Raw genomic sequence first — 24,430 nt, 5'->3', positions numbered from 1 at the left:
TCCTTGCTGTTTGCCCCACACTCAGAGGGCCTAGGAAATCAAGTTTACTAGCCTTGCCTTTTGTGAAGTTTCAACCAGTCTATTTCTGCTGGATTGAATGCTGCCAAATTCTTCAAGGTAACATGTCTGTTTTGTGATTTTAGGATGTCCTTCATGGATGCATCTGCAGTCATAACAAATGGGTTGTCCTGTCGTCAGGCAGCCCTTCGGTCGGCCGGATTCCAAAGTCTGGGTCCGGCTTCGGCTGATGTCGCACTTCACCCGACGTCATCTCTGCTGGTCTTCGGGTATAAAGGCATCAGCCGACGCCATTTTCCTCAGTCTTTCTTGCCGCGTGGCGCCCGAAGCAGAAGCTGTTCGCAAGTGCCGGTCGGTCAGATCCAGAGATTACTACTACCGAATACTACTTCGAAGACTTCTAAAAGCTGAGGCCGTTGGGGACTCTTTCTTGCCTCAGCCGATGTCAGAAAAAGTCAATAACTGTTTAACTTGTGGGAAACAAATACCTCATAAAGATTTCCACTCTTACTGTTTGCCTTGCTTAGGCCCAGACCACGACGTAGCAGCCTGTTCGCCTGTGCTTCCTTCAACCGACGAACGCTTAGGCGTCGGTCGGAGTTTGCTGAACAGTTTTTCGGCTCAGATTTTGCGTACATTATGCCGTCGGATCCTCCGACTACCCAAATTGTTAAAAAACGCAAAGAAAAAGACCGACACTCGCGGTCCGCGGTTTTGGCCGAAACCACGGTTAAGCAAGCCGCGAGTGTCTCGGTTTCGGCCGAAACCGAGAAAACTGATCTATCTACAGCCGAATCCATGACTACTACTGAGGCTCCTGAAACCTTACCTGAATCAGCCTCAGAAATTTTGCCTACAACTGTGGTTCCAACTGATTTATCAGACACCATCCCTTTGGATATCTCTACTCCAGCACGTGGTGCTGCTAGGCCTCCTGCAGCCATGTCTATTAAGGCCTTTGCCAGGGCTAAAGCAGCCAATTCAGTTAAATCAGTGCCTGTTAAACCACCCTCACTCAGGCCCACTTCTAGTTCACAAATGCTTACTCTGGCAGAAGATTTAATATCCTTAATTAGGGGATCCCAATCTCACCCAGATAGGGCCTCTCAGCCTCCAGACAAGAGACCTAGAGCAGAGCCCCCCGAGCCTGTGTCCTCTGATGATTCTGCGGATGACTCAGACATTACAGACCAGCCAGAGGCTCCTTTTTCCAATTATGAAGATTCAGATGCTGAAGAATCCATTCCAGCTGCCTCTCCACCAGAGGAATTCTCCTTTGGGGAAACCGTACATGCCATGAGAGAACAATTCCAATGGCAGGGACAAGATTTCTCAGATTCAAGAAAAGGCTTAGGACTTTTCTGCACTTACCACAACATAGGCCCTTGGCTATACCTCCTGTCCTGTCTGTTGTGGACGATGCATTTAATGATGTCTGCACTGCACCTGATTCTTTACCTCCAGCCCCTGCCAAACCAGATAGATTTTACAGGGTGCCAGACACTCATCACCACCTATACAAGGCCCCACTTGCAGACCCCAAACTATATCCCAGGGGCCTAAGGCAGTAGCCTCGACCACAGCAAAAACCCTATTCCCTCTGAAAGGGAATCCAGGTCCTTAGAGAGATGGGGAAAAAGTCTACACCTCTGCTACTCTCTCAGCTAGAGCTTTAAACTGTCAGTTTCACATGATCCAATACCAAGAGTTTATGCTTGATCAGTTAATTAAAAAGCTGTCCTCTGATGAATCTTTAGATAAGAAATATGTATTAGAAATGGTGAATAACATCCAACAGGTTAGTAACCATTCTTTAAAATGTGGCTATGATGCACTGGAGGCTTCATTTAGATCAGCCATGACTGGCACAGTAATAAGAAGGCATGCATGGTTGAAAGAACAGGTCTTACCGGATCATGTTAAAGCTAAGCTATTGGATGCTCCTATGGATAAGGCCAGTCTATTTGGGGAACCTGCCCAGCAGGTAATGAAGAAAATGGAAGAGAAGGCTAAATCTGTACAAACAGTTAAAGATTTCCTACAGGTTCAGCCCCCAAGGTTTAGCAGGAACTGGCCTGCCAAAAATTGGTCCTTTCCTGACTCCACAAGATCACAAAGGGGCAGGAACAGACGCTCAAGGGGCAGAAATCAATCCAGAGGAGGTGCCTACAGAGGACGACAGTGGCAAGGCAATAACCGAGGCACAGACACAACCACTGCCACTGCAACAGGACAATCACAGTGACTTGGCTCTGACTCCGCCTACCAGGGAGCAAAAGGCAGCACCATTAGGCGGAAAGTTAGCCTTATTCTCGAAAAATTGGCACTATATCACAAAAGACAAGTGGATTTTGCAAACCATAGACCAAGGCTACCGGTTCCACTTCCACACTTTACCAGGAAAAAGAGGAATGCCAAACCTGCCCCCAAATCAAAAAATAGAAGCCCTGCACCAGATAGCGGAATTAATAAAGATGAGAGCTGTGGAAAGAGTGCCAATAACAGAACAGGGCAAAGGATTCTACTCCAGACTTTTCCTAGTACCAAGAAAAGAGAAAAACTGGAGACCTATTCTCGACCTGTCCATCTTAAACACATACATCATCGTCCCAAAATTCAAAATGCTGACCCTACAGCAACTTCTTTCCATGCTGGGCAAGGAGTGTTGGCTGGTAACTCTAGATCTCAAGGAGGCATACCTGCACGTCCCCATTCGACCAAATTGCAGAAGATACCTCAGATTTCTTGCAGGATCAGAGCATTATCAATTCTCAGCATTGCCCTTTGGCTTATCTACTGCCAAGAGTATTCACAAAATGCCTGGCATCAGTAATCGCTCACTGCAGAGTACAGGGAATCCAAATTTATCCATACCTGGACGACTGCCTGTTACAAGCGGACAACAAAAGCAAGCTGACAACAGATTTACAAAGGGTCATTTACTTGCTTCAAGCCCTGGGATACACAGTCAATTTACAAAAGTCAAGGCTGATACCATCCCAGACAAGAACCTTCTTGGGCTGAATTGGACACAGTAAAACAAATGGCATTCCTAACTGCAGAAAAACAAAGAGCTCCCTCTTTACTTCTTGGCATTAACCAAGCAGAACAAACTAACAGCAAGAAAAGTTCTGCAGGCCTTGGGCTTCATGGCATCATGCATAATCTTGGTCCCACATGCCAGACTGCATATGAGAAAGTTACAGTGGTACCTAAAGAATTTGTGGTCTCAACACAGGCACAGCTTAGAAACAGAAATACCACTAATCCCATGCTTAAAACAGGAGTTCCTATGGTGGGCTCGGGCATGCCAGTCAAACCCAGGCTTACCCTTCCACAAATTTCAAGCAAACCAAACCATCACAACGGACGCCTCAGACCTAGGATGGGGGGCACACATGCTGGACAAATGCGTGCAAGGACTGTGGACTCAGGACCAGCTGCACCTGCACATAAACCAAAAAGAAATGCTGGCAGTAAAACTGGCAATCCTAAAATTCAGACCATTCCTCAAAGAAGGCCATTGGATGATACGGACAGACAACACCACAGTCATGTGGTACATCAACAAACAGGGAGGCACTCATTCTTACCCCCTATGCAGAATGACTTTGGACCTTTGGAATCTGGCTCTCAGCTACAACATCCAGTTACAGGCAATATTTGTACCGGGAAAAGAGAACACCCTAGCAGACATTTTAAGCAGAACCACCTCGGATGCTCACGAATGGATGCTACACCCGGACATCTTCAAGGCCATCGCAAAGAAATGGGGAATGCCACAAATAGATCTTTTCGCCTCCCCACAAAATCACCAGCTCAAAAAATTCTGCACAAGGACATTCCACCCACTTGCATGGAAGGTGGACTCTCTATCCTTCAGCTGGAAAGGCCTGACAGCATATGCATTTCCACCTCTTCCCTTGATGCACAAGGTACTACTGAAAATCAAAGAGGAACGTCCAAGGATAATTCTGATAGCTCCGAACTGGCCAAGACAACACTGGTACCCATTGCTGAGGAGCATGTCTCGGGAGAAAATGTGGTCAATACCCCTGATGCCACTGATGTTAACTCAGAACAACTACAACATCATACATCCAAACCTAAAAACCTTGCAACTGACTGCCTGGAACATCACATAGCAGTAACTAACCCAGACCTTTCACAAAGGGTTAAAGACATTATCCTTGAAGCCCGCAGACCTTCAACAAGAAGGAACTATGCAGGAAAATGGAAAAGGTTCGTCATTTGGAGTACTGAAAGAGGAAAAGATGTGTCGAACATAGATATTGCTAACATTCTGGAGTACTTGGCAGAGCTTCTACATACAGGCCTGTCCTATTCCTCCATCAAGATACATGCATCAGCTATTTCAGCAGAATACAGCTTTGATCCTCCTGTCTTTTCACATCCTCTACTCAGGCAGTTCCTCAGAGGGATCAAGAATGTAAAACCTCCTAGGAAACCACCATTACCAGCATGGGACTTGAATTTTGTACTAGAAAAGTTGACACTCCCTCCGCTTCAACGAGCAGCAACAGCAGATCTACAACACCTGTCATGGAAAACTGCTTTCCTACTGGCTATTACTTCAGCAAGGAGGGTTTCTGAACTACAGGCCTTAATGGCTGTGCAACCCTTCCTAATCTTCCATCAAGATAGGGTGTCCATGAGAACTAATCCTACATTTATGCCTAAGGTGGTATCCAGAGTGTCTTTAAACCAGGCAATCCACCTACCTACTTTCTTTCCCAATCCACAAAACAGAGGTGAAAGAATAATGCATACCTTGGATGTACATAGACAGTTACGCCACTACCTGGACAGAACCAAAGGTAACAGAAAAACTGACCAGCTCTTTGTAGCCTATGCAACAGGAAGGGAAGGAAAAGCAATTTCCAAACAGACAATCTCCAAATGGATAGGAAATTGCATAAGATTCTGTTACTCCTACCATGGAAAACCAATTCCACAGAACATAAGACCTCATTCTACAAGGGCTACAGCCACTACCACAGCTTTCTTAAGAGGAGTGGCAACCAAGGACATTATTGAGGCGGCTACTTGGACCTCCGTGCATACATTTGCCAAGCATTATAATTTACCTCTATATTCTAGATCCCGAGCAGGGTTTGCCACTGCTGTACTGCAAGGGATCCTGACTACACCATAATTTTTATTCCTCCTCCCTAGTTTGGCTATGGTATTCTACCCATTTGTTATGACTGCAGATGCATCCATGAAGGACATAGTACAGATGTTCTTCATTCCACATTGCTGCAGTCCTAACTATTGGGTAGTCCGCTGTCCAGTCGGCCCGAATACCAAAGTATATGGCTGACGTCGGTCAGGGCGCATTAGACTGACGTCAGTACGTCAGGGTACTAATGCGCATGACCGACGCCATATCCTCAGTCTTTTTTGCCGCATGGTCCGATGCAGAAGCAATTTTGCGAGTGCAGGTTGGCGTTCTGAAAGTTTCTGAAGTCAGAGTTTCAGACCGAATCAAAGTTGGCTAAGTACCCGTTGGGAATATTTTGTTTTTTCTTGCCTCAGTATTTAACCGGATGTCAGAAAAAGTGAATAACTGTATTTCTTGTGGGAAACAGATACCTCATAGGGATTACCATACTTTGTGTATACCTTGTTTAGGGCCTGAGCACGACGTTGTTGGATGCCGCTCTTGTGCTAGATTTAACAAACGCACTATTAAGAGAAGGTTAGACTGTGCCAGGTTAGTTTTTGGGAAGCGTTGTAATTATAAAATGCCGTCGGATGCTCCGGCGCTTCGCCAAAAGCGCAAGGACAAAGCAGCAAAGCCTAGAGTGGAAGAACCGACAGTCCCTGACGTCGGTTCTTTAGAAGGCTCAGTGGAGCCGGAGGTTCTGCCAGGAGTTTCTTTGGAGTCTCAGGGAGAGACTTTACTGTTACAGGTTTTATTTCCATACCTTGCCTCCTTTCAAAGGCATGCCAGACATTCCTCCTCTACAAAGAACAGAGGCTCACAAGCAAATTTCTCTGTTGCTCCAAATAGGGGCCATTCAGCCAGTTCCTGTGCCAGAAAGGGGCCTAGGATTTTATTCTCGCCTGTTCCTAGTACCGAAGAAGGGGAACACGTGGAGACAAATTTTGGATTTATCTATCCTCAACACTTATCTGGACATTCCCAAGTTCAAAATGTTGACGTTACAACAGCTTTTACCTCTGCTGGGCAAAGATCACTGGATGGTAACTTTAGATCTCAAGGAAGCTTACCTTCATGTGCCTATAAGACTAAGTTGCAGGAAGTATCTGCGTTTACGAGCTGGAAATTCTCATTATCAGTTCTCTGCATTGCCCTTTGGCTTATCTACTGCGCCCAGAGTATTCACAAAGGTTCTGGCTCCAGTGATAGCTTACTTCAGGCTAAAAGGAATTCAAATCTATCCTTACTTGGACGACTGCCTGATTCTGGCTCAAGAAAAGGAAGACCTTCTACAGCATTTGGAATATGTCATAGCAGTGCTAAGATGCCTAGGGTATTCTGTGAACGAAATAAAGTCCAGTCTAGTACCCTCTCAAGACATGTGCTTTCTGGGTGTGAGACTGAATACAGCAGCCCAGATGGCCTTTTTAACCCCGGACAAACAAAAGAATCTTTCCAGTTACTTCCATCAACTATCCCTTCAGTCCGGGCTGACTGCAAGGACAGTCCTTCAAGCCTTAGGGTTCATGGCATCTTGTATTCTGGTGCTTCCCAATGCCAAACTGCATATGAGGAAGCTGCAATGGTATCTCAACAATGTATGGACACAGCACTGCCAGGATTTGGACACTGTCATTCAAATAATACCTTGCATTCAAAAGGAATTTTTGTGGTGGGCTCAGGAATGTCACCTAAACAAGGGACTCTCTGTGACCCGGCCAGAGGCGAGTCAGATCCTAACGACAGATGCCTCAGACATTGCTTGGGGAGCTCATCTAAATGGAAAGTGGATACAAGACAAGTGGCCTGCCAGACTACAGCATCTACATATCAACATGAAAGAGATGTTAGCAGTCCAGTTTGCATTAATGGCTTTCAAGGAGTTACTTCTTCCAGGGCAGGTGTTGATTCTAACAGACAACACAACTGTCATGTGGTACATCAACAAACAAGGGGAACACATTCTTACCCGTTGTGCAGGCAAGCAATGATTTTATGGGAGACTGCGCTCAGCTTGCAACTAACTCTTCAGGCAAGGTTTCTGCCGGGAGCACAGAACTCCTTAGCAGATGTGTTAAGCAGACAAATCATGGATCCCCACGAGTGGAAACTGGATCTTCATGTATTTCAAAAATTGACAGTGTCATGGGGAACTCCAGACATAGATCTGTTCGCTTCTCCACTAAACCACCAGCTGCCAAAGTTTTGCACAAAGAGGTTTCATCATACAGCTTGGAAAGTGGATGCTCTTTCTTTCAGTTGGAAAAATCTTCATGTATATGCTTTTCCACCTCTGCCTCTTCTCCCAAAGGTGCTTCTAAAGGTCAGACAAGACAAGCCAAGGATGATTTTAATAGCTCCAGATTGGCCTCGGCAGCACTGGTACCCATTACTGAGGAGTCTGGTAAGGAAGCCTCCATGGCCTTTACCTTTGATTCCACACCTTTTGTCTCAGAGGGACGGTCACCTGCTCAATGTCAAGCTTCACTCTCTTCATCTAACAGCCTGGCATATTCTGTTTTGAAAGACAGCAGGTCTCAACTTCCTCAACAAGTTTTAAATGTGATTATGGAAGCCAGAAGACCTAGTACAAGGAAAGTGTAATGCAGAAAAATGGAAGAGATTTTTATTTTGGAGTGCAGCAAACAATTTGGAGATTTCTGAGCCTAATTTGAGTGTGGCTCTTCAATATCTTACTGAGTTATTGGACAAAGGTTTGTCTTTCTCTTCCATTAAGATTCATGCTGCAGCAATTTCAGCTCACTATGATTGTGACCCACCATTGTTTTCGCATCCTTTGTTCAAGCAATTTCTTAGAGGGCAAAGAATATAAGACCCCACGAGAGCTCCTACTCCTGCTTGGGATCTCAATTTTGTGTTGGAGAAACTTACTCTACAACCTTTTGAGCCTCGGCTACTGCTGAATTGAAATACTTGTCATGGAAGACTGCTTTTTGTTGGCCATTACTTCTGCAAGAAGGGTTTCTGAGTTGCAGGCCCTTATGGCGGTAGAGCCTTTTTGATTTTTCATAAGGATAGGGTATCTTTACGCACTAATCCTTCCTTTATGCCTAAGGTGGTTTCTAGTGTGGCTTTAAACCAAACTATTCATTTGCCTACTTTTATGCAGATCCCCAAAATAAAGGGGAAAAGATTTTGCACACTTTAGATGTACACAGGCAATTGCGTTATTATTTGAGCAGGACTAAGGATTTTAGGCAGTCTCAGCAGTTGTTTGTTTCTTTTGCTTTGAGTTCGCAGGGCAAGCCTGTGTCAAAACAAACTATTTCTAGGTGGATTGGGTTTTGCATTGCATTTTGTTATTCCCATCATGGCAAGGAGATTCCAGCTGGGATTAGGCCTCATTCCACTAGGGCTACTGCCACTTCAACAGCATTTCTAAGGGGTGGCAACTAAGGATATTTTGGAGGCAGCTACTTGGAGTTCAGTGCATACTTTCTCTAAGCATTATCACCTTCCTCTCTACTCTAAGTCTAGGGCTGGTTTTGCCACAGCTATTTTGCAAGGCATGTTGTCAGTTCCTGCTTCCTTATGATTTGCCAGCCTCCCTTACCTCTGCTTTGGGATTCTACCCAATAGTTAGGACTGCAGCAATGTGGAATGAAGAACATAGTACAGTTTTGTACCTACCATAAATGTAGATGTTCGAGGATCCACATTGCTGCAGTCCAATTTACCCTCCCTCCTTCCCCTCTGTGTTTAGGGGTGGTTGTGTAGGTGAGGTTATATTCTGGTAATTTTGTATATATTGTACATATTTTTGGTGCAGGTATGTTTGGAGTTTTTGGTTTTGGCCTTATCTTTTCAGGGTCTTCTGACATCTGGGGCAAGAAAAGACTGAGGATATGACGTCGGTCATGCGCATTAGTACCCCGACGTACTGACGTCAGTCTAATGCGCCCTGACCGACGTCAGCCATATACTTTGGTATTCGGGCCGACTGGACAGCGGACTACCCAATAGTTAGGACTGCAGCAATGTGGATCCTCGAACATCTACATTTATGTTAGGTACAAAACTGTACTTTTTGTATCTACCATAAATGTAGATGTCCGAACTGGATAGCATCTGCAGTCAGGATTACCCTCCCTCCTTCCCCTCTGTGGTACTCCTAGGGTATTTACCCTCCTAATAGCTAGCTGGGGGGGGGAGTCTCTTATGGTGTATTTGTTTGTATATATGTACATACATGTTTATTTTTTGTGTTTGCCTTCTACTATTTTGGAAACATTGGCATTTATCCAAAATTTAGCTTCCAAGAGGGCAATTGGCATCTGGGGCAAGAAACACTGAGGAAAATGGCGTCGGCTGATGCCTTTATACCCGAAGACCAGCAGAGATGACGTCGGGTGAAGTGCGACATCAGCCGAAGCCGGACCCAGACTTTGGAATCCGGCCGACCGAAGGGCTGCCTGACGACAGGACAACCCATTTGTTATGACTGCAGATGCTATCCAGTTCGGACATCTACATTTATGGTAGATACAAAACTGTACTTTTTGCATTGTTTTTTGAGGAGTCTAAGCTGGCCTGCCAACCATTTTGAATTTCGACTGATGTCTGTTTTGGGACTCTAGGTTATTGGTCATTCCTTGCCATTTACTGAGTACTTCGTCCTTTTTGTGACCTATCACCATCAGTGGACAGTTGCTTGGGGGTAGCCAACCTAGGATCATTTTAGGATCTTTCATTTCAGAAGCAGGGCTTTTGGCCTTTCTAACTGCAGTATATTTTATGTCTGCGCAGGGTGTGGTCTCTTAATATGGTTAATGACATTTTCATTGAAGTGTCATCAACTCAAACCAGAACTACTCAATCCTAAATGGTCAATAAAAACAAATATCAACAAAGGGGGAAAAAATTGCAGGAACTGAAACTCCTGCTAAATATATGTATACACATGCATGTGTATATACCAACTTTGAGATCATACTTCAGTGGGAAAGGGCAATTCATAAAAAGCTGTCAGCACTCCATCAGCTGTACAAGCTTTCCCAAAACTCAGTAAAATAATTATGGGATCACAGGTAAGTCACCACCAAGTGGGCTTGCCCCCTGCGAAAAAAAAGTTTTCATTTTTTTTTTTCATTTTCAAAGTACTCATGATTGGCCATTTATGTTTGATTGTTTCTGTTTTGTTGTTTTGCCACTTAGAAGAAATATCACTCCCCCACATTCTTGACAATTCAAGTGCCAGCATGCTTTGGCCTCAGTTTTTCCTCTAAAGTATCTGGACAGTTTTCTGCACTGTGTTCCATATAGTGGGCAGGATTGGGCCTGGCTAGGTCTGGTTGCACAACTTCTTTGGGAGTGCTACTTTTCCATCCCCTCTTTACAGAACCATTCGCCTTCAGAAATCTCAGACTTCATATTCAACAAGATTGCCTACCCCTTTGAACTTATGGTCTTGGTGGTGTCTGACTTCATTTTTGGGGTGATCCCTTTGTAGCAGTCTAAGGTTTTGCGTCAGATACACAGGGCCAGAGAGTTATTCTGCCTTCCCTTCTGATCATAGCTCAGTTCCCCTCACACATATTTCCATACTGAGAGAAGGTAATCTTGTTTGTGTGTCCGAAACAGTCCTTTCTTTTCTCTGTGTTTTCAGAGTGCCAGAAAGTTGGAAGGGGGGGGGGGCTCTTCAGTTTCCAGAAGAGGGGAGGTTCTTCAAGGTAGTGGTATTGATTTGTTAGACCTCTTGATGGTCCATCTACCATTCTCAGTTGACAGTTTCTGTCGTTAGTTTTCATTGTTGCCCTTTGTGCCGCTGAGCAGGGACAGTTGCCATCATTTCAAGTACTCGTAGACCACTCCTTTTTAGGATTCATTATCTACTTCTGGTGCTTGTTTAGTATTTTTTTTTTTTGTTTTTTTGACAGTCCTGGTTCCCTCATCCTGTGGTGTCTGGAACCTCCCTTCTCCAAACATTATTTTCTTAGCTATGTTAGTGAATTGGACTTCTTTTGGCTAGACTGTTGTCCAGGACTTTGTCTTCTGATCTTTGTTCTGCTATGCTGCAGTGGCTTCTTCCACCCTCTTAGCTTAGTCCTTAGAATTCAACCTAAGTGTAGGACCCAGCAAAAAGTAGTCATACATAACTGTATCATGTACAGGAGGCCCTTCCTTGGTGGGTCATGGACATCCTTCCACCATCCCATTGTGGTGGGTGATGTCTTCAGGTGGCCTCTGCTTTTATTTGAATTCTTGTAAGTCAGGCAAGTATGTATGCATCCCTTTTTGTAGTAATGGGGCATATTTTCATTGTTTCCTGATTTGTAGGAAGGTGCTTGCTGGTAGCCAGGCATAGACTGAAAGACATGGGATACTTGATACCTGACATTATAGGTGCTTATCCATTCTGGAGTACAAGAATGTCCAAAAATAAGATTGGAAAGGATGAACCCATAGAGAAGACACCAGATTGGGAGGGGGGGGGTGTACAGGGCAGTCATCTTTAGTTATATGTCAGAATACATTTCAAAGCAAAGGCAGTGTGTGCATTCCCTGTAACAGAGTTTCAAAAGATGCTTCTTCGGAGGATATTTGTTTGTCTTTTCCTTTTTTCTATATTTGCTGTCTGTAGTGTCTCATGGCTTTTGAGTAGCTTTTAGTGTTGATTATTTTGCGTAGTTATAGCTAGAAAACATAGAGAGAGAGTTGTTTCTGCAATATGTATTGTCTCTCAGTGGGACAGCATGCTTAAGTACTTGGATGGTCCCCATCAAATGCAGGTTCAAGAAGTGCTACTGAACTACTACTGGCACTGTAGGAGCCTCCTGTTAAAAGTGGTAGCATTTAACAAGCACTTATACTGATATGATTTGTGTTTTTTTTTGTGTGCACAATATTCATATAAATCAAAATGTAGCAATTGTTGTTGACTGTGCTGTCACATAATGAACTTTGATGAGTTGGTTTTCATTTTCTTTTTCAGCCAAGTGCAAACGTTGACCAAGAAGTCCTCACAGAGCTGGTAAAACCATCCGTTGATTATGTGCGTCACAAAAAATTCAGGTCTGGAAATTACCCATCATCCCTGAGCAATGAAACTGACAGACTAATCCATTGGTGTCATGGTGCCCCTGGAGTTATCCATATGCTCATTCAGAGTCATAAGGTTTGCATAACCAATTAAAATGTAAAGTGAAAGCAGCTGGTAGCTTAGAAGGAACTAATATGATTGAAAACTCTGTGATCTTGCAAAACTGTTGTGTTCCCTATCCTGGAATTTCCAACACTTCTTTTCAGTGCTTGTGCCATTTTCTTAAGTTGTTCGCTTTCATTTATAAATATGTATCTCACAATTATATATTTAAAAGAGTTATGTTGCTTGTACATGTCCCTGAAATGTGATGGACTTGCACATTTATGTTAGGAAAAATTGTAGTACCATACACCTGCAAGACTGTATATGTTCATCAGTGCTGCTGGATTGTAAATGCTGGAGGGACACTGAGAAAAGGTGTAGATAATTAATCTGTATTACTTTTAAATGATTTGTCCCAAGTGTACTAAAACTAGAAACTTAAGTCCTTTCAACAGTTACATCAGCTTAAAGTGCTAATAGGTCTGGATTTCTGAGGCAAATGTTTCTTAGATAGTAGGGACTAAACTCCCCCCCCCTCCCCCCAGAAAAGATGTTGCAGTGCCCATCATTTTCTCAAAATAGAATATATTTTAGAGTTCATTTTAGAGGCTATATTACCACTGTTTCAGTGCAAGGATCATCTATAACTGTGTTTTTCATTAGTGGATGCAGTCCAAATGAAGACCTTGGTTTTGACCTTTGTGGGGCAGGAGTAAAAAAAAAATGGCCTAACATTTCAGATAACCAGAATGAAGAATGATTAGGGGAAGTGTACAACAGTGGACAAATCTCAAATGAGGATTTATTTAAAATAATTAACTTACATTGAAAGGAATCCAACAGCAGTCAGAGAACAGTGTACAGTAACTGTTATAACAAGTAGTACAAACAAAAATAAATAAATAAAATGCAGTAACTAGCAGAGAAGAGAGAGCAGCAAGAAGGGACACTGCAGAAGCAAGAATGGACAGAGAAGGCAATAACTTTTAAAGGTGGTGTTATTCCTAGTCGCATTGTTTGCATATGTGCAAGTGCTGCTGAAGAAAAGCACTATTGCACCTTTATGTACATCAGCGAAGAATGAGTGAGTGGCACTGATTACTGAAAGTCACAGTGCTGCACCGAAATTCGCACAACTGTGTGGCCTATTTTAAAAGTCGTAATTAATTTATTACTGTTATGTGCAAAGGAAGCCATCTGAATGTGAAGTCATAATTTTCTTGTGGTATTTTCACTGTTTGAAAGCGGGCATGAGATTACACAAATGTCACTGTAGATTTGGTGGAAATTTTGAGGAAAGTGGCACCAAGTATCACTTGCCAGCAGTAAACTCAAGCAGCTGTAAGGTTTTATTTATTAAATGTAAAGATGTCTGTATGTGGATACACAGCTTGGCCTTTTAGAAGGTTGGAAGGGGGAAAGAGGAAAGCTGGAAATGAAGGTGAGTGGAGGCAAGGGACACACAGAAGAGAAGTATGAAGAGGGTTGTACTGAAAAGTGGGGGGCACTATGTTTTTGTGGGGATAGAGCCCCCCTTTTTCCCAATGTTTTTAAATAATTGGGAAATTGGGGAAGGAGTAAGGGAAGAGGGTGTAGGAAAGAAGTTTAGAGAAGAGATAAGGAATTGATGAAACATAAAATCAGACAAGACTGACAGGAACTCTGTTGTGGATGACAGTGGTGGTGGGACACAAGACGTACACATGGTAGACTGACACAAAAGGGAGAAGAAGTGTGAAGTACAGGTAAACACTCTGGTCTGGTGGACCTCAGTTATACCCCCTCTGTTATGGACTTTGAAAGTGGAAGAGCATGGGGAAGAATTAAGGAATTGATGAAACATAAAAGACAGACAGGAACTCTTTTGTGGATGACATTAATGGTGGAGGGACAAAAGGCATAAACATGGCAGATAGATACAAAAGGGGGAGGGGGGAGCAGTTGTGAAGTTCAGGTAAATCCTTGGTCTAGGGGACCTCTGTTATACCCTCTCTCTGATGAACCTTGAAAATGTGAGCCCTGATGTGTGGAGATGAAGGCCTATGGCAGCTTGATGCTTGAAGCCAACCAGATCAGAAAGTCTTGCACCTGCTGAAGAAAGATTTCAGTAGGATGAAGACTCCTCTCTAGTGCTTGCTCAGCCATCGCCTCAACCAAGTCCCAAAGCTCAAAGCATTCCAGGCTACCACACCCCAGGAGACCTGCAGGGACAGAGCCGCCAGCTCAACCCTGTGGAGCTGTCCTACTTGAGCAGGGGAGGTACTGACTGATCCTTATTCTTAGGAGGCACTTGGCTAAACTACCCCTGGGATCTCTGGGACAGTGGAAAAAAGAACATAAAAGGGAAAAAATTAAAAAAAGGACAGACAGACACCACACGCATATATATATATATATATATATATATATATATATATATATATATATATATATATATCCACACACACACACACACACACACACACACACACACACACACACACACACACACAGAGAGAGAGAGAAATATGGAGAGAAGGATTCATAAATGCTTATAAAATATACCATTTTATTTTCAGAAATTCGTGTGTGTTTATTTATATATATATATATATATATATATATATATATATATATATATATATATATATATATATATGGTTCTAGGTTATAACATCGACAGCTACTTTCACCGACAACAGAAACATCGACACCACATAATCGACAAACCATAACCACGACACCTCACATGCCCGACAAACAAGTAACCGACAGTCCACAAACACGAAAACCCATACACTGCACACACCACAATAACAACAATCAACTAACAAAACACATCCCCTATCCAAAAACCACACACAGAACACAAGCACACCAAAATCCTCACAAACCCACACTAAACCTCACACACACAACTATGTACAACCCTAACCCAAACCCTTACCCTAAGGTCCGTCACTATCGCACACTCAGCTAACCCACGCCCTAACCCTAACTCACTTAACCCACCCCTATCCCCACAGACTGTCACTATCCACACTTACCTTACTCGCACCCTAACGTCCGTCACCACCACATACTCACACAGCCTTCTTTCCAAGTCACTATCCCTGGCGTCGGCGTTTTCATCCGTAGCGTCGGTCTTCCGAATGTCTATCATCTGGCGCCCGCTAATCCGTTGTCGGTGATGTCGGCTGTCGATCTTCTAACCTAGACCCATATATATATATATGTAATATATGTGTGTGTGTGTGTGTGTGTGTGTGTGTGTATATATATATATATATATATATATATATATATATATATATATATATATATATATATATATACACACACACACACACACACACACACACACAAACAACATTTGCCAAGCGATGAGGATATACAGCCCCATTTAAAGTTTCCAAGATTAAAATCCAATAAATGAATATATTTTATGACTGGAGTATCCATTGGTGCAAAAGATGCTTAAACCAAGGAAGCTGAGAACGGTAATATGGAGGAAGCAGTATTTTGTGAGATAGCGGAAAAAAATAAGTGTTGTGAAGATATGACTGGATTTTCCAACTAAATCACAAGAAAAGAGAAGTGGAGCAGTACATTGTGTTAGAAGTTGCTAGATGGAAAACTGTTCATAGATGTTCGGATCTTACAGTCTAGTAAAGCAGTTTCACTGGTAGAAATGCTTTTGCTAAAATAAAAAAAATATTTGCCCTAGCAAAGAAGCTTCTTGAGTAACAAATGCACAAATAGGTTCACAACTTGCAAGTAACTTTATATGCAGAAAGAAAAGTTGAAAGGATCTTCTTCATCAAAGAGTAGGGAACCATCTGCTATGTTTCATTTAATCAGTGAAACCACATATGAATGTTTGGAAGGAAAAGAACAAAACTGAACTTCTAGTTTAACTATAATTTAATGAAAAAATGGATAAATTTTCATATTATAAATATGACAAGTCTGATTATGAAGAAATGGTCTGATTCTGTGAATGCTAAGACTGATGAAAGGCATTTCTTGACAGAAGGTGAGGTGAGTTGAGTTCAAATTAAGTTTACATTGGTGAAAAGGTGTATACCACTAGATATTTTCTTTAAGGTGGTGTCCAACCTCAAACATTTTTAAATGTTTTTTTTTTTTTTGGGGGGGGGGGGGAGTTATATTTTTATATTAGAAATGAAATAGAGTAATGGTTAGCGTGACAAGTGGAAGTAATAGGTAGAATTAAGGATGCCTTCATTTACATGGACAGGAGATGCATTTTAAATTCTTGGGAAAATTGTATTTGTAATGTGTGGATTCAGTCACCTCTTAAACCGTTTGATAACATATCACAGTAATCAAAGTAAATTAGCAGGTATTTTAACAAGGCTATCATCTTCCTTCCAAGTAAACCACTGTGTACTCTGGTTATTGCACACCCTTTAGCTGGTGCTAATGCTTGATATTATTGGTCTTGCAAGTTATTGGTACTTCAGTTGTATTTAGTCTGACATTCTCCACACTTCTGCATCAGTCTCATTACCTTCCAGCTGAATTACCCCTCTATGTACTTGCTGTGTCCGTAGGACATCCGTGTTCTTTGCTTGACCCCTTTTTCTCTTTCTTCCGAATCTGTGTCTTCTCTCAATCTATTCTTGAGATTCCAGTGAACTGCCAGTCTCAGCCACCACCTTTCATACTTTTCATTCCTTACCCCTTGAACCAACTTCTTTACCTAGTTTGCACCCCCCCCCCCAACACACACACACACACTGGCTGGACTGCCTTTTTTACAGTGCCTGGTCGTTTCACATTTGACCCCAGTTCACATTATCGGTCCTCTTTTATTCCACCTTAGACCACCTCTTCCACACACTTTTTACCACTGGCAAGTAAAACCAACTGCCTCTTTACACATTTTATCATAAATTCTTTCTTGCGTATTAATTACATTTTACCATAACCCTATAAATCTATTCAACACCCCACCACATATGGAAATGTCTGCTCAGTCCTTTCAAGATCTCCGAGAGTCATCAGAGTCTCTCTGTCCCATTCCTTTAGACTAATATCTGAATTCAGTATCAGTGCATCCAGTTCATCTGTAGTTTTACCCCATTGAGCCACTTGTTTGAGGCCTTTGCAAATCTTCTGTGCCCCCAAATACTACTTTCCACATACTGACTCTCCTTAAGCTGTTTTCTCCCCTTTTCTTCCTTCTGTTATAAATGCTTACTGGTTTTGCCAGTACAGTTTTCTACTCCATGTAGATGTCCTTCCTCATTACTGCATGAGCAACCTGGAACCTGTCCCTTCGTCACCCAATGCATCTTGCTTTTTCTCTTTTATCACCTGTTGCCTTTTCTCAAATAATGCTTTTTCTACACCTCAAAACCCTTAAACCTGTCTTCCTCAGCATCTGTGTAGAAATCCCTGCACTGAATCATGCCCTTCCTCTTCTGCTTTTTTAGGAAAGACACCTCACTTTGTTCCTCTTGGCCTCTCGCCAAAGTCTCTGTCCTTTTAACGTAACTTGGTCTTGTGCATGTGTGTTTGGTGGCTTAACAGTAAAGCTGTCTTAGCCTGCTCTTACTAATTTCAACCTTAGTAACTCTAACATTCATATCTCTCTCCCTTGTATCACAGGTAGCCCCCTCTCTTACCTAGCTTCCCGTGGTTCCCAAGACCTGACATTGCGCCCATCTGGACCACTACCTACAGAGAATCCTATAACCAGTACCTACCTTCAAAACGAAAACTAAACCTGCAACCTAAACTCTATTTAAAACACAGGGTAAACTCAAAACATTATTATCGTATTCATAGTGAACTATACTGTTCTAGTCAAGAACCTGACACTGTCACTAGAATACTATATAACAAAGCCTAGAAAATTGCTTCTTTCCCTGCATTATTATTAAGTCCTGTACTTGTAACTCCTCTGTGCTGAGTTCTACTAGAAACTACTGTTACCTCTAAGACCCTGCGAATCTCCTGGCGGTGTAGGCCCCGCTCCGCTTCGCCGGGCTCCGCTCCTCTCCCTGCCCCCTTATCCCACCCGCCCCTAGTATACCTACTTTTATAGGAACAAACAGTCCCTCCCACTTTCCCACTTAACAAATCTAAGGCTCCCTTGTCACACCCCATTACTCCTCCCACCTCAAGGCCCACTCCCTTTAATAAATCCACACTAAGTCTCTTCCCTCACCCACTACCCTTTTCATATCTCCAGTATGGCCAATTTCATTTACACTATTACCCCCATCATAGTTATACTTCTCATCACCACTTATATCCTAACAACATATGAAAACCAAACTCTTATAGGTATTCCTTTCCCTAAGCCACACCAACTCCCAATACAATCTCCATGTCATTTATATTCCACCTTCAATCTACCGGGACAAAACTGTATCCCCCAAAATAGTCCACCCCACACTTCAACACCCTAAAACTCCACATAACAAAACTAATCTCAAAATCCTATTTAAATTACAAAGATTTTTAGTTTACCTGAAAAATCGTATTAACATTGACGGAGATATTCACCCTAACCCAGGTCCCACCACTATGCCAAACTCTAACCCCTATAAATTAACCCGAAAATCTACTGACTCCCTTCTAATACTACATCTGAACCTAAGAAGCATTAACAACAAAGTTCACAACCTTCACGCCATCATAGCTACACATTCCCCTGACATTATGTGTCTAACCGAAACATGGCTAAAACCCACTACTAAGAATGAAGAGATCCTCCCACCCGGGTATAATATTCTCAGGGCTGATCATGCAAAGAAAAAAGGTGGAGGAATAGCTATTATGTTTAAAAATACCCTGAACATCCTTAAGAATCAATTACAACCTCCTATAATCTCTAACCTAGAAATTATTGCCCTACAGATCTGCCTAAACACACAAAAACGCATCAACCTTATTGTAACCTATATCCCACCAGGGAAGAACACAGAAAACCTGGAGCAAACCCTGAGCTGGCTAGCCACCAACTACCCACAAGAAACCATAGTACTTGGAGACGTCAACATTGACTGGTCTCTCTTTTCTACCCATACAACTCCACAACCTATTAACCTACATGTTTTTTCCCAAAATATCCTATCCCCAACCAGAATAGGCAATTCACTTCAAAAAGAAAGTATTATTGACTGGATCCTTACTAACAGGGACTCAACTACACCACTGGTACCCTTCCCTGTGACCTCAGCGACCACCTAATAACTTATATCATTAAACATAAATGCCCAACTTCTAACCCTCCCCTATATAGACTAATCAGAAACAAAAAAAAAATTCGTCCCACAACTATTTCTTGCCGACCTGAAATCCTGCAACTGGACCATACTAAAAACACTATCACTAGAAGAGAGTGTGTCTCACTTCAATGACACATTCCTTAAGATACTTGACTCACATGCCCCACATAGGCAAATTAGATCTAAAACTCTTACAGCACCTTGGCTAACTAGAGATACTTAATCCAAAATCAAACTCCGTGATCAAGCCTGGGATAAATGGAGAGCCTCAAAAACCTCCCAAGATCGTTATAAATTTCAACAACTAAGAAACGCCACTAAAACTGCTATTACCCAAGATAAAAAACAATACTTCTGCAACCTCCAGCAAAAACACCAGAACAACCCAAAGAAATTCTGGGCAGGTTTTAACAACCTTTTGCACCCAGGTAAAACTTCCACCCCAACCCCCGAGAAATTGATAGAGAAAGGGCAAGAAGAAGTAGCCAACACCTTTAACTCCTTCTTCACTGAGACTATCCAAACTCTAGCCAGTCAACTAACCTCCACTCCCCCACCTGCTGCTCAATTGCATGTTGACACCCCTACCCCTTTCAATTTAAAACCAGTCTCTTCCTCCTATATATGCTCCCTCCTAAAAAAACTCAAACCAACCACCCTAGCAGCTGACCACCTTCCTGGAATTCTTACAAATTATGCCTGATGTAATAGCCTACCCCATATCAATCCTTATCAATAGAACCATAACTGAGATGAACATTCCCTCCATTTGGAAGACTTCTTATATCATTCCGCTTCACAAAGGAGGTACCTCCATGGAAACGTCAAATTATAGACCAATAGCAATCCTGTCCCCAATAGCGAAAATCATGGAAAGATGCATCCACAAACAACTTCTTCACTATCTAACCTCTAATCATCTCTTGTCCAATGCCCAGCACGGCTTTCGCCCCCACCATAGTACAACTACTGCCCTCCTTTCCTTTGTTGACTCTATCAACAACAATCGTAATAACAAACTCATATCCTCTGCCCTCTTTCTGGACCTATCAAAAGCATTCGATATGGTCAATCATCAACTCCTTCTTAACATCCTTGAAACCCTACGTCTGGACACTCCAGCACTAAACTGGTTCAATGCCTACCTCACTGATAGGCAACAAGCTGTCCTGTGGCAAAACAGAATATCAGGACTGCTCCCTAATACCATAGGTGTTCCTCAGGGCTCGATACTGGGCCCACTTCTGTTTTCCATCTTCATAAATGACCTTCAATCTGTCATCCCTAAATCCACCTGCATCCAATATGCCGACGACTCCACCTTAATCTGCTTAGACGTCTCCCTCTCGAATCTCCAAATGATCACACAACACTGTTTTTCACTAGTTGAAAAATGGTTCACCGACTTAAAACTCCTACTCAACCCAGCTAAAACGAAATTATTGCTAGTCTTCCCCAACGTCTTCTCACCCCTAGGTAAAGAACCCCCAAACACTAACAACATAACCTTCCATATTAAATCCAATAATGGGACCCTCATAACCCCTGTCACCAGTACCAAATTGCTAGGTGTTACTATTGATCATAAGCTCAAATTCGACATACACATTACCCAAACAGTAAAGTCTGTTAACAAAAAACTAGGATCCATGTACAGAATTAAAAACTTCTTAACTCCTACTACCAAATTAACTATTGCCCGTACCCATCTCCTCTCTTCCCTCCTCTATGCTTCCCCGGTCCTCTCTTTCCTCAATAAACATGAACTTAACATGCTCTCTCTTGCCTACAACCACATTGCTAGATTTATTACAGGTTCCCCTTATCGAACCCACCATTGCCTTAACCTGAGGAACCTTGGCTGGTTGGAACTCCCTAATCTCCTCAAGCATAGCCAACTCGCCGAAGCTTATAAAATAATCAACCATCCTGATAGAACTCCCTCACTGTGCAACATTCTGACTCAATACACTAACCTCAATAGTCTCCGATCATCCAACAGCATCCAGATCCTAACCATTAAAGCGAATAACTCAGGTGGGGATGCCCTCTACGCCAATTCCATTGGCAAGCCGTGGAACTCCCTGCCAAACAACCTTAGACTTACTACCTCGCTCAATCAGTTCAAATACAACCTTAAGGAATATCTCTCCACACAATGGATATGTCCATGTCGAGAACCTGACTAACTACATATCCTATAACTTCTAGTCCCACATCCCCCTAGCCCTCTTCCCTTATGCAGATCTCTAAAATCACTCATTCCTAATTGTAATGAGGAGGATTTCCGATTCCAGTCTATATTTCATTAATTTAAGGAAATCAATGTTTTTTGTATAACCTCCTGTTTGTCCTTTTGTCTTATATAACATCTATGTAAATTTTTTTTTTTTCATTCCTGTATATGTAATCTGTATTCTCTTTTTTGTAACTCTACTTTGTATCTTGTAATTTAAACATGTACTTACCATTTTTGTATTGGAGCTTTTCTCCTCGGGCCTCTACTGAAAACGGATATGTATCCAGCTAGACTAGCCCGGTTAACAAATGTAAAATAAAAAATAAATAAATAAATAATTCTTCTATAAAATGCTGGCAGTACTGTCAGAATGTCTTGCACATCTCCCACTAAATAACTTTTAAACTTGACAAAAATACACTTTATCTTGTCCCTAAATGTATACCCTACCATTTGGCACATGACTGATCATCCTTGTGCACACTCTTTTTGAATCACTTTCACTGAAATACCTTTCAGCCTCACTTTAGCTTCCATGCCGTAACGCTATGTTGACTAATCCTCACCTCCTTCCAACAAGCCTATCACTAAACTTTTTCCCTTAGAGAACACCCAATTGTTTTAGTGGCAGCAGTATAATATTGAGAGCGTCACTGCATCTCTTTCACGTTTCCACTTTGCTTCTCCACTTATTTAGCAAGCTTCTCATTTTCTGAAGTAACTCCACCAGCTGTATTTAGTGTAATCTAGTATACTGTATACCCATGTATTTCTTACCTCCTACAGTAGAGTACAACAGCATAATCTTCCAGCCCTTACTCACCATCCCACCAAGAGCTCCCTTTGAGTGTCTGAAGAGGGACTATAAATTGTTGTGGAGGATGAGACCTTGGTATCCTTACAGAACCCAAACTTCCAAGACAGGTTCCCCTTCCTTCCATTGGTGGAATTTCTGAAATAAGGCTTTCTCAGGCCTTTTGATAATCCCTGCTTTAAACCTTTGCCATGTAGAATGTCATTTTGGAAGCTCAGAACCATACATACTCCCAACCCCCCTCCCAAGCTGACTGGAGTGAAATGTTTGCTAAGCATCTGCAAGCTGATTTCTTGTGAACTTCAGAAGTCTCTAGTATTCCTGGAAGCCTAAATCCTCTGTTATTCAGCATAACAGGACAGTCCTGATGGTGAATAGCTGTCAGGAAAGGTTGACTTTTCTGCCACCTTGACACACTGAACTCTGACCTCTGCCTTGTGACTCCATATTTCATTTCTTTCCTTGCTGGGCCAAGACTGAAGGATGTTAATTATTTTCCCAAGTCTGGGTTTCATTGAGGAGTTCCTTCCTTTCCATGTCAGACTGTCATGTAGCGTCTCACTAAGAATACTGATTTTATTGATGCAGCAAATGCCTTTGTTCTAGTGGCAGACATCATGTTGTGCCTCTGCAGGTGGAAATGACTTGGATCATATGAGGCAAATTTAAAGCCCTTGTCCTGAATGTCCTCTTTGATAAGAGCTGATTATTTGGCTTGGGACTGAGGCCCCTAGCTAGCACCTTGCTAGATAGTTGGTAGCTTCTTTCCATTTTGGAAGAGGGTTGCCTTCCCAGCTGTTTGCATTCTCATTCCACTAGGGCAAAAATAAAAAAAGCAAACACCTCAGTCAAAAGGTTGAGCAAGCCCTAGATCTCCCCTTCCTGTTTTCTGTTGGCTCCTCCCTTGGCCAGTATGCATTCTTCTGGAGCCATGGAAGAGTCACCATTTCCTTCTGCAGGAGATCACCTGAACATTGTGCGTATGTGGGGAGGCTGTCTTCTTAACCACAGTTTGGATGGAGTAGTGGGGATTCTACTTGGTTTGTATAGCTTGGGGCCTTGGAAAGCAACTTCCAAAGGGAGGCTCTCCTTTTACCTGCACATATCCTGTCTCTCCACCTTTCAGCCTAACCCAAGGAATTTCCTCTATGTAGTCCTGTCAGAGCTTCCTTCTTTCCTTTTTTTGGCAGGCAGGGTTTCTTGTAGGGACTGCCTTGGTGCTTCAGTCTAGAACTGCTTTTTTGCCCGTCACTGTGATCATCTTGGACAGGGTTTCTGGGTGTGTTATTTTCTGTTGCTTCCCTGTAGTTTCTCTCGATTTCCTGTAAGATTTTTCTCTCTCCTTTGTAGTTAGGAATCCCTGTAGAGGTGGGGACTTCTTGTTTGGGATTGCAGTCTAGATTTCCTTGCAAGTTGAGGTTGTTATTAGCAGTTGGGTGGACTTCTTGTATTGAAGGTCCTCCCAGTCATTCCAACCTTCTGGTCTAGGAGCAGTTGGATGCTGTTCACAGCTGCCCCATCTGATCTGACAGCACTCCAGTGCCCTAGCCCTTGGCCCCTGTTGAAGGACAAACACAGAGGTTTGGAAGGAGGGGTGAAGGTTGGCTGACATTGGGACCCCTCCAGTAACAGCACTTGGGCATCCTTGCTGTTGGATTGCTCCTACATCCCACAACAGTACTAGGGTTTTATGTCTAATGTTGCCAGTAGGGATTTATTTCCATTCTGTTTTCCTTAGGCTTAGTTCAGGGTTTTCTTACTGAAATTACTGGCCTGATTCAGAACCACCTTGTAGATCTTTGGGATCCTTCCTCCTCCTGTG

General features: G+C 42.6%; 1 protein-coding gene across 1 annotated transcript in view; it reads left to right on the top strand.

The window, feature by feature from the left end:
• LANCL2 (LanC like 2) overlaps positions 1 to 24,430 on the top strand; it is a 543,796-nt gene that overhangs the window by 277,415 nt on the left and 241,951 nt on the right. Inside the window, exon 6 of the mRNA XM_044064819.1 lies at positions 12,159 to 12,341. Within this exon, the coding sequence (XP_043920754.1) occupies positions 12,159 to 12,341 (183 nt within the window). The remainder of the gene's footprint in view (positions 1 to 12,158; positions 12,342 to 24,430) is intronic.

This window comes from Protopterus annectens, chromosome 3.part0, assembly GCF_019279795.1.
Source record: "Protopterus annectens isolate FY-2018-M chromosome 3.part0, PAN1.0, whole genome shotgun sequence".
NCBI lineage: Eukaryota > Metazoa > Chordata > Ceratodontiformes > Protopteridae > Protopterus > Protopterus annectens.
Note: the sequence above shows the minus strand (reverse complement) of the source record. Positions and strands in the feature narration are given on the sequence as shown.